Source organism: Crotalus tigris, unplaced genomic scaffold (genome assembly GCF_016545835.1).
Source record: "Crotalus tigris isolate CLP2741 ecotype Arizona unplaced genomic scaffold, ASM1654583v1 scf7180000023687.2574627, whole genome shotgun sequence".
Taxonomy (NCBI): Eukaryota; Metazoa; Chordata; class Lepidosauria; order Squamata; family Viperidae; genus Crotalus; species Crotalus tigris.
Window position 1 is genome coordinate 669,432 of NW_024100118.1, and position 11,691 is coordinate 681,122.

The 11,691-nt window shown below is 39.7% G+C and overlaps 1 protein-coding gene across 4 annotated transcripts; it reads right to left on the bottom strand.

The window, feature by feature from the left end:
• Positions 1–11,691, bottom strand: TMEM171 (transmembrane protein 171). 4 transcript variants are annotated; one of them, XM_039320788.1, is made up of 4 exons: positions 11,385–11,691; positions 3,640–4,345; positions 2,392–2,533; positions 1–1,667 (listed from the first exon to the last, which is right to left on the bottom strand). In XM_039320788.1, coding segments are annotated over exons 2-4 (771 nt in total). In that variant the 5' UTR covers positions 4,268–4,345; positions 11,385–11,691; the 3' UTR covers positions 1–1,666. The 4 variants fall into 4 exon arrangements, with proteins under 4 accessions (XP_039176722.1, XP_039176720.1, XP_039176724.1 ...); XM_039320786.1 differs by having other exon boundaries at positions 11,380–11,690; XM_039320790.1 differs by lacking the exon at positions 11,385–11,691 and adding an exon at positions 10,490–10,516.

An 11,691-nucleotide genomic window follows, 5' to 3' on the forward strand; every position in this document is an offset into this window, starting at 1 on the left:
CCCAATGGGCCACACCCACCTGATGAGCCACATCCACCCGGCACCTGGCATTGCATAAGTGGGTTTTGGGTTGCAGTTTGGGCACTCGGTCTCTAAAAGGTTCGCCATCACTGCCTTATGGTTTGACGTCTGAAATGAAAGTGTATGGCCTGTGGCTCATGAAGAGTGGGCCATCTACTCAGAGACTCTCAGAGCTATCAAGAGTCGCTGCTGAATGTTGAAGTGGCACTAGCATATCCCAGCACTGTCTATACGTTATAATAAGGATTGCCAAAGGTTCATACTTCTTTGCTGTCCTTTTTCTGTGCCCTCTCTTTGCAGAAGGCCAGACCTTTGAAGCACAGCACAGCACAGCGAACCAAGAAGTCACAATATGTTCCCTCATTTCCTAATTCTCGACTGTGGCCAAGCCCATGAAGTACCAATCTCTCTAAGAAGCATCACAAGACACACCTCCCACGGCTGCTACCTCTTCTTCCTGACCTTCCATAGAGTAATGTCTCTTTCTGGCTGCTTAGTGAGCAGTCAAGTGACTTTTATGGTAGCAAAGCTTCCAACTCACTTGTTTGCAAGTTCTTTCCTGCTCACTCAGCAAATGAAAACATCTGCATAGTTTTATACTCTCCTGACCTTTCTAACACTGATGAACTGCTGGATTCTAACACCAGCAAATAAGCCTGTAAAACCGCCGTTGTCCTTTTTTTTTTTTTTTTACTCATTCTGGCTTCCTACTTCAGGCAGGGTGTTCAGCCAACTTCCTGGTTCCTTTTTTTTTTTTTAACTCAAGATGTCAAAGCATCTTTCAGCATATCGTCTGGATTTCAAGCAGCCTTCATGAAATTGTGCTGCTGCTGCTGCTGCTACTATCCCTGCAATAGGACCAATAAGAAAAATGGATGTGCAGGTTAACAGATATACATTTGCTATAGAAGTGGCCTGGATGGCAAAGTATATTACAGGTAAGGGAATCAACTTATTTTACACTAACAATCACTAACATTTCCTTTGTTGTGTAGGAAATAAATATAGCCACTTGTTTCTGGGCAAGCCCATTTCCCCCATCCATGTTCTGGCTACTTTCTTTGTAATACCCCCCAAATATTTTTTATGCCTGGAGGAAGCCTTTGAGTTGAAAAAGGTTGCACATCCCTAATGTACAACCTACTGCTCTCTTTAATGGGTTGAGGAAATGCAGGTGTGGCCTTTTTCATCCTCCTTTCATCTTATTTTTATCTGGAATTCCTGTAGTTCAGGCATGTCAAACTGCCGGCCCGTGGGCCAGATGCATCATACTGAAACCGTACACACCCCATTGCCGGCAATGGGGAAAAAGTCATGATACGTTGCGCGACGTCATGTGATGTCGCGAGTTTGACATGCCTGCCGTAGTTCTTTTCTTGTCTTGTCTTTGTTTATCCCTGTTCCTTCCCGTCTTTCTGCTTCAGCTCTGAAAATTTCTTATATTTAGTGATAAGCAGATGGTAATGGATTAGCTGAGTTATGGAAGGGAAATAAGACACATTCATTATTTACAACTGCTTCTTTTGCTTTGTAATTCTGAGATGACTCAGAGGAATGACAATGAACTGATTAAGTTTTAGAAGGCAAACTGTTTCCTGATACTGTGGAACTCATTCTCTCTGTAGGCTTCTTATTCACTCAATGCTCTGCAAAAACAATAACAAAAATAAAAATGTTAGACATAGACACATTACATATTTCATCAGACATGGCTAATGCTTACAATATTAAGGCCAAACCACACAAGATGTGAGAGATCCATTAATAGATATTTCAATTATTTTAAAAACTTGAAAGCCAGTGCACTTAACAAAGAATTATGAAGAATCAAGGTTGTAATACTAGAGGAAGGTAGCTACTCTATGCTAAAGTGGGATTATCTTTGTATCCTTACATGACTAATAGCTGATTTAGAAATAGATAGACAGACAGACAGACAAATAGATAATCTTTATTGTCACTTTTTACTGTGGGCACAATGGCACACATTAAAAATGAAATTTAATTGCTTGCTCTCAAAGTAAATAATAAAAATAGGAAGTAATAATTACTGTTTGCACCAACCTAATTCCAAGCCTCTTAAACTGCCGGCCCGTGGGCCAGATGCATCATACTGAAACCATACACACCCCATTGCCGGCAATGGGGAAAAAGTCACGATACGTTGCGCGACGTCATGTGATGTCGCGAGTTTGACATGCCTGCCGTAGTTCTTTTCTTGTCTTGTCTTTGTTTATCTTAATGGTTTTTTTTAATCGGGGGGGGAGGGGGAAGTGCAAGTCTAATTATGAATCTTCCAAGTCATGCCTCATTTGTTGCTTATTTTTAAAACATTCAAGGATCTAAAATTAAAAGCAGAAATACCCTTACCAATTAATAAAAATACTGTGATATGGTGGAGGATTTTCATTTAAAACAAGTTCGCTTGTTACCAAGCTAGGAGTTATGGTCTGCAGTGAACAATCAGAAAAATAAGGTGGTGGGGGTGGTGGAAACATCATTACAGTATCTCCTGTAAAAGAAAGGGGATGTTTTAAAATCAAAATCTTTGGATTTACTGTTCTTTGGATCAGTAAATAAGACAGTAAATAAGACAGTAAATAAGACAGCCAGGTTTCCAAAGTATATTTCACTAGAAATTAACCATGAGTTGGAATGTTTATATCTTTAGACTATTTTCAGTTTTTCAAAATAATTACAGTATATTTTATAATGTACAAGTAATCCTTGACTTATGGCCACAATTGAGCCCAAAATTTCCATTGCTAACCAAGGCAGTTAAGTGAGTTGCACCCTATTTTACAACTGTATTTGCCACAATTGTTAAGCAAATCACTGCAGTTGTTAAGTGAATCATGTGGTCATTAAACAAATCTGGCTTTCCCCATTGACTTTGTTAGTGCAAAGCTGGCTGTTGTTATAAAACATAAATATACATGTTGGGGTAAGAGCCTAAACGAAACCCAGTCATAAGTCAGTTTTTTCAGTACTATTGTAATAGTCACTACAGCAGTGTTTCTCAAGTGTTGCTGGCTGTGGAATTCTGGGAGTTGAAGTCCACATGCCTTAAAATTGTCAACGTTGAGAAACACTGCACTACAGGAATAGTTGTACGTTGAGGACTACCTGTACTGAATATAATTGAAATACAATCATAAAATCCCCCAAGACATACTGCCGTACAAGAATATTTATATAGAATGTTTATGTATGACTATGACCAAATTATGTCCTTATTTAAAATGCAGACTCACTTGGATTTTATACAGTTTTTAACTGTACAAATGAGGCTACAGATAGAACCTTAATCATCTTACAGAGAAAGTAGACTTATATTACATATACAATACCTAAAACCATACCTAACAGAAATATAAAGCAACTCACAAGAGACTTAGTAGGCTCCTGTTTTTTATGTCTGCCTACATTCTTTAAAAAAGCATACTATGCTGGTAATAAACGTGATTTATCACCAGTAATCTTCCTATAATGGAAATAAAATATATAAGGATGTTTGACAAAATAACTAATATAATATATTAGAAGGAAGGAAGGGACATGAGATCAAGGGTTGCTTCTAATAACCGATAAAAATATCCGGCTGGTTTATTTACTTACCTACTGTAACTTGAAATGATTCAGAATTCAGTTGTTCTTCACTGACTGAAGATTCTTGGATGAGGTTTAAGTTTTGTTTCTTTTTAATGTGAGCTATCACAAAGAAGCATAATCCAATAAGCACAATTAAAGGGCCCATAGTTTGAACAGAATGAAATCCACAGTCCTGGAGTTCAATACCAGATGTATTGCTATGGTTAAACTGCTGATAGCGCCATCCTTGACTGCATCCCGGAATCCATATGCCAAGGACACTAATAAGCATCCCACTTGTTAAAAATAAAAACCCAAAGACGAGGAATTGAGCAAACTGACAATTTCCTCGACAAAAAACAAATCTATATACCTGATCATCTTGCAATTGCACATCTCTGAGATAATCTTTGGCTCTTGATTGTGCCAAAATTATACAAACTAGTCCAACAACTGCAAGCAAAGGCCCAATGATTTTGAAAGCTCCTTTACAGTCACCAAAGGCTCCACTTGGACATGTTTGCAAAACAAACATTGATAGCAAAAATCCAGCACATAACAATGTAATGCCAAAAATAAAAAGGAAAGAGATAAATTTCCTAGGATGTCCATTATCTCCTTCCATTCCAGAAAGGGAGCGAGGAATTGAATACATTATTATATGAAATCCTCCAAACTGAAATAGAATATGTTTTCTTCTATAAAATCAGAATGACATAACTCTTCGGTAGGCCTGGAAATTAAAACAAAAAGATAAATATAATTAGGCCATAAAAGGAAAACACACTGATTATCCTTGACATAAAACTGCGAAGCTGAAATAAAATTAACCTATGCCTGCTTAGTTTGAAATATTATTAGCTATAGAACAAAAACAAAGAACAGTCAGAAATATGAGATATCACAAAAGAAAGTCAGTGGAAGTCTTTGGCACATTCTGCAAGCGAATCTGCCTTTAATAACAGCAGTAAAAGGAAGCTCAGATTAAAACAAGTTTTACAGTGAACAAGAACTTCCAACTCACTGCTTCTTTCTCAGTATCAGCACTATTAGGTAGATGAGCATAACTAGGAAATCATCTCCACAGGGAAACTAAAACTGCTTTTATTGAGACTGTGTCACAGGTCCGCACTTTGCTACAATGCCTATTTATAAGCATCTCTCCAGACTGACTGCATTCTCTTGGGAATGGTCAGATAAGGCTTGGGGGAGATATGGCCTGTGGCGCTTTCTGCTCTGCAAGGACTTAAACTCCCCACCCCTACTCTAGATGAAGATTCCACCACAAATTGGCCATTAACAAAATCTTAGAATTCTGATTTTTATTAGAAAATTCTAAGGTAATCATACTTAAATCAATCTCAAAGAATTACTACAAGAATAAGCTCCCTTTTTATGACCCTGTAGTTCCTATTCAGGTAGAAACGGGGCGACTGGATAGCGCTAAACATTTACTGGCCAGATGCCCTTCCTGACGCCTACATGGAGTTCGCAGCAGATATTATTTCTTTGTGCCCCAGAACAGAAACATTGATTAGGCTCTCAACCTTCCAAGCATCAAGTGAGGATCTTCACCACTAGGCCACCACACCACGCTTACTACAAGAATAATATGGACTAACTAAGCAGGTACACAATTAAAATTCAAGTAGGGAAAGAAACTTTCTAGACTGGAAGGGGAAAGAATTTAGCCTAAATAAGGAGTCAAAGAACATCATCTTACTTACTTCTATTAAAATAAAATGCAGGAACTTGGTTGTATATTAGTCATAACACTAGTTAAATACAAATAGTCATGCCTTTATGTCTTTCAAAATTTCTTATATGATAAAGTCTTCTTTGCATCAAGCTTGCTAGCTTCTCATGTACTTTCCTTGGCAACAACATGGAAGTTGTCTGACAGTTCCTATATTCTGTGTTTTTGTTTTTACTTCCCATTTTAGCTCTGATTATTTCCCGGTGGTCTCTACTCTAGGTCAGTATGTCTGGACCATAATCTGCCATGCTGATTCAATATGGATTAGTAGATAAATGTTTCCAATTTACTAAGCTAAGGCTGAGAATGTCAGGCTGCAAACCACCCAGCCAATTTCTATATAATCTAGATTGCTTCACTTCTAGCTTAGTATTTTAATTGCAATACACTGGCTCTCTTACATATACATTCTGTCTATCTGCCATCCATCCATCCATTCATATTTTCGTAATACATTGAGAATCAGGGAAAAAAGAATACAAGCAATTCATGGTTGTGGAATTAACCAATGAACTTCTATGCTAGAAAAACAATGTGTATGTTTACTATGATTTCTAAAAGTGAAATCATTGTACAGTTAACATTAATTAGCCTGAAGTTCTGTTAAACATTCTGTTAAACATTCATAAGAATTTGATAACATTCTCAAAACTATCACTATTTTAAACTTATTTTCAAGAAATTCACTGGTATGATAAAATGATATGAAATATATTCACAATTTTAATGGCACTACATCTGTAGAACATATTACAGGAAGAGGTTAGGTATGTAGAATGCCAATGCTTTATCTTGATTGTCACTATTCCTATACATGCTTATCCAGAACCAGGTTCAATACAATTGGCTCCCATGTAGGCAAGTACAAGATCACAGCTTAATTTAGCCAAGAACTAAAAATATGAAACACGATTAGCCTTCAGAATACCAACAAAATTAAAGTCAAGCTTTAAAAATCTTATAGACTACAGTATATTGCCTATACATTATAATTGCAAAGGATTTCCATTTGTTTAAACTGTATGAAATATTAAAATGATGTGAGCCAAAGAATGTATACAATACTCTGCAACAATTAAGTTTGCAGAGTAAACTTTTTATTCCATCCCAAACAGAAAAAGATCTAAATGACAGAAGAGATACTATATACTTCTATCTTCAAATAAAGTGGAAGAACAGAATGTGTAGTTTTCAAAATACACACTGATAGTAAATTAGGCTATATGTATTGCCATAAGCCCCCTTTATGGATTACTGCCTTGTCGTGGCGAAGGGGCTTGCGTAACTCAATGAAGCTATAAGCTATGCCGTGCAGGGCCACCCAAGACGGACAGGTTATAGCAGAGAGTTCTGACAAAATGTGATCCACTGGAGAAGGAAATGGCAAACCACTCCAGTATCTTTGCCATGAAAACCCCATGGACAGTACTAAAAGGAAAAAAGATATGACGCTGGAAGATGAGCCCCTCAGGTCGGAAGGTGTCCAATATGCTACTGGGGAAGAGCAGAGGGCTAGTACTAGTAGCGCCAGAAAGAATGAAGCGACTGGGCCAAAGCCGAAAGGACGCTCAGCTGTGGATATATCTGGTGGTGAAAGGAAAGTCCGATGCTGTAAAGATTTTTTCTCCATAGGAACCTGGAATGTAAGATCCATGAATCAAGGCAAGCTAGACGTAGTCAAAAAAGAGATGACAAGACTGAACATCGACATCTTAGGAATCAGCGAACTAAAATGGACAGGAATGGGTGAATTTAACTCAGATGACCATCAGGTATATACTGTGGGCAAGAATCCCTCAGAAGAAATGGAGTAGCCTTCATAGTCAATAAAAGAATAGGAAAAGCAATACTGGGATACAATCCCCAAAATGACAGAATGATCTCAATTCGAATCCAAGGCAAACCATTCAATATCACAGTAGTCCAAATCTATGCCCCAACCACTGGTACTGAAGAGGATGAAATTGACCGGTTCTATGAAGCCCTACAGCACCTTATAGAATTAACACCCAAAAATGATGTCCTTATCATCATGGGGGATTGGAATGCTAAGGTAGGAAGCCAAAAGATAACCGAATAACAGGCAAGTTTGGCCTTGGAGTACAAAATGAAGCAGGGCACAGGCTAATAGAATTTTGTCAAGAGAATACGATGGTCATAACAAACACTCTTTCCCAACAACCCAAGAGACGGCTCTACACATGGACATCACCAGACGGTCAACATAGAAATCAGATTGACTATGTACTCTGCAGCCAAAGATGGAGAAGCTCTATACAGTCAGTAAAAACAAGACCAGGAGCTGACTGTGGCTCAGATCATGAGCTTCTCGTTGCAAAATTTAGGCTTAAATTGAAAAAAGTAGGGAAAAGCACTAGTCCACTCAGGTATGAACTAAATCATATTCCTGATGAATATACAGTAGAGGTGACAAATAGATTTAAGGAACTGGATCTGATAGACAGAATGCCTGAAGAACTATGGATGGAAGTTCGCAACATTTTACAAGAGGTAGCAACTAAAACCATCCCAAAGAAAAAGAAATGCAAGAAAGCAAAATGGCTGTCTCAGGAAGCTTTGCAAATAGCTGAGGAAAGAAGGGAAGCGAAAGGCAAAGGAGAAAGAGAAAGATACAACCAATTGAATGCAGAATTCCAGAGAGTAGCTAGAAGAGATAAGAATGTCTTCTTAAATGAACAGTGCAAAGAAATAGAAGAAAACAACAGAATAGGGAGGACCAGAGATCTCTTCAAGAAAATTGGAGATATGAAGGGAACGTTTCATGCAAAGATGGGCATGATAAAGGAACAAAATGGCAGAGACCTAACAGAGGCAGAAGAGATTAAGAAGAGATGGCAAAACTACACAGAAGAACTATACAAGAATGAGCTTAACATCCCAGATAACCACAATGAGATGGTCATTGACCTCGAACCAGACATCCTAGAATGTGAAGTGAAATGGGCCTTAGAAAATCTGAGCAACAACAAAGCTAGTGGAGGTGACAGTCTTCCAGCTGAGCTATTCAAAATCTTAAAAGAAGATGCAGTAAAAGTGCTACACTCAATTTGCCAGCAAATCTGGAAAACTCAACAGTGGCCACAGGATTGGAAAAGGTCAGTTTACATTCCAATTCCAAAGAAAGGCAATGCCAAAGAATGTTCAAACTATTGCACCATTGCGCTCATTTCACATGCTAGTAAAGTTATGCTTAAAATCCTACAAGCTAGACTCCAGCAGTATGTGGATTGAGAACTACCAGAAGTACAGGCAGGATTTCGAAGAGGCAGAGGAACTAGAGATCAAATTGCCAACATACCCTGGATCATGGAGAAAGCTAGGGAGTTCCAGAAAAACATCTACTTCTGCTTCATTGACTATGCAAAAGCCTTTGATTGTGTGGATCACAACAAATTGTGGCAAGTTCTTAAAGAGATGGGAGTACCAGACCATATCATTTGTCTCTTGAGAAACCTATATGCGGGTCAAGAAGCAACAGTGAGAACTGGACACGGAACCACTGATTGGTTCAAAATTGGAAAAGGAGTCCGGCAAGGCTGTATACTGTCGCCCTGCCTATTTAACTTATATGCAGAGCACATCATGAGAAAGGCAGGGCTAGATGAATCAAAAGTTGGAATTAAGATTGCTGGGAGAAATATCAATAACCTAAGATATGCAGATGATACCACTCTAATGGCAGAAAGTGAAGAGGAACTAAAGAGCCTCTTGATGCGGGTGAAGAAAGAGAGTGCAAAAGTTGGCTTGAAACTCAACATTAAGAAAACCAAAATCATGGCATCCGGCCCTCTAAATTCCTGGCAAATAGATGGGGAAGAAATGGAGGTAGTGACAGATTTTATTTTTCTGGGCTCAAAGATCACCTCAGATGGGGACTGCAGCCAAGAAATTAAAAGACGCTTGCTCATGGGGAGGAAAGCTATGGCAAATCTAGACAGCATTCTAAAAAGCAGAGACATCACCCTGCCAACAAAAGTGCGCATAGTCCAGGCCATGATTTTCCCAGTTGCAATGTATGGCTGTGAAAGTTGGACCATAAGAAAGGCTGAGCGCAAAAGAATTGAGGCCTTTGAACTATGGTGCTGGAGAAGACTCCTGCGAGTCCCTTGGACTGCAAGGCGTTCAAACCGGTCAGTCCTAGAAGAGATCAACCCGACTGCTCTTTAGAAGGCCAGATCCTGAAGTTGAAACTCAAATACTTTGGCCACCTAATGAGAAGGAAGGACTCACTGGAGAAGAGCCTAATGCTGGGAAAGATTGAGGGCAATAGAAGAAGGGGACGACAGAGAATGAGATGGCTGGATGGAGTCACTGAAGCAGTAGGTGTGAATTTAAATGGACTCCAGAAGATGGTAGAGGACAGGAAGACCTGGAGGAATGTTGTCCATGGGGTCGCGATGGGTCGGACACGACTTCGCAATTAACAACAACAACAACAAATTGCCATAAGCAAACTATCTGCCCGTATCAGGGAGCTATGAATAAGATAAAAATCCTATCAGCCAATGTTATATATACCTTTGCTATATATGACAGCAACTCTCTTATATAGCAGAAGCTGAAAATGAGGAGAAACAGAAACAATTGTAGAAAGCAGTAATTTTGTTCTTTAAGAAAAGGTGCATGAGCACTGATATCTGAAGCTATTCTTAGCTATATTCATCATACAACATATATTTGTTTTATGCTAAGTCAGCAAAAAGCCATTTAAGAGCAAATTCTTGTCAGCAGATATTTTTTGTAAAATGACTGCATATCTTTTTCTATCCAGATTTTTTTTATGTACCACTACCTCATTATGATGGTAAGAATGTCAAAAGTGTCAATCTATGCTTGTCGACTGAACACCAAACACATTTTAGTCTATTATATTGTGTGACTTTAGCATGGATGTATTCATATATGTATACATCTTTACTGTTCAGTGTGTCATGGAAACTTATAAAACTGGGTTATTTTAATTAATCATGGCTAAATTGATCAGGTGCAAATTATCTGAGAACACAACCTCTTTTGAATAATTTTAGGATAATCATATCAGGTTTTTGGAATAAAATGAGGCTTCTTACAATTATGTTTTATGTACTCTTATCTACTCACAGTTTTGAAGGATTGGATTCCATTTCATGAGATGTATAAAGAGCAATCTTAGTGTTTATACTGGTACAATAGGAAATCCAGCCTCTGAATAAGAAAGGCAGCCTCATGCCAAAAAGTACCACTGGAAGCAACAAAACATACAGTACGCAGAGACACAACTGGCAGATAGCAGTAGTCCAAAGACATAGGACAAGCAGATACCACAGTTTTCTGGAATGGTTGGATCAGCATTGCAACATGAACATTTATTTGCAGGGAACAGTATCTGAAAAATGGGGCACTGTATGTTTTGATGTGGGAATTTTTCCTCACTGGAATACCACTTGTGCTAAACTAGGGCATCCACCCACACAAGAGTGAAAAAAAGCATCCCCAATTTCTGGCATTCCAATTCAAAAGAACCCAACCCTATCACCACACTGACAAGCAGCTGCCCTCTCTTATCTGATGCTCTCCAGATGTATTGGGCCAAAATTTCAATTTCCATCACCCCATCCCCTCTCCAGGCAGATGCTCAATGGCTATTGTGGTTAAGGACAAAGAGTTATAGTGCAGATGCAATATTTGTGGAGCGTAGATAACCTGTTTGAAGACTAACTTACATGTATGGAATAAGCTCCTCACCTTTCAAAGTAAAAACCAAAAACCCCACCAGTTCGGACAGGTTTTTCTTTTTGTGGCTGCAAGCGGCGTTGGAAAAGGATGGCGGCAGCGGGAAGAAGCTGCAACCAAGGAATTACGGCGACACGGGAGCAAGCATCGGCTTTTATTGAGGGGAAAAAGAGCTTCTCCGCACCAGCCGCCATTCCTGCCCGCAAAAGCCCAGCCGTTCGTTTCTCCCCGGAGGGGAGGCGCCCCGAAGCTGGAACTAGAAACCTGGCTACGACTACCTTACACCGGAGAGCCTCTTCCTTTCTCGACGGGCTCTGGGTCGGGGGTCCGGGAGGTTCAGCGTTTTCCTCGGGCTGTGGGTGCCGGTTTGCTGACGCCCGGAGTGACCTTGAGCCGCAACGCTCCCGCGGTTTTCCTCCCCACTTGGCTCCTTCCTCTGCAGCCGCTGCCGAATCTTTTCCCCAGTCGAGTCGACAAGCCGCGCCGGGAGAGCAAATCGCGCGCGCCCTCTGGGGCGAAGCTCCTTCCCAAACAGGCGGGCCCAGAGGGAGCCGCGGAAACGATAGAAATCGGGCTCTCGCGGCCTCTTC

What these genes read in the sequence shown, in the direction of transcription:
- TMEM171 (XM_039320788.1), bottom strand. Translation starts at nt 4,267, where the DNA reads ATGTATTCAATTCCTCGCTCCCTTTCTGGAATGGAAGGAGATAATGGA. An exon ending in ATCATTTCAAGTTACAGTAG is followed by an intron (nt 2,534 to 3,639) that starts GTAAGTAAATAA and finishes TTTCTTTTACAG; the next exon opens with GAGATACTGTAATGATGTTT.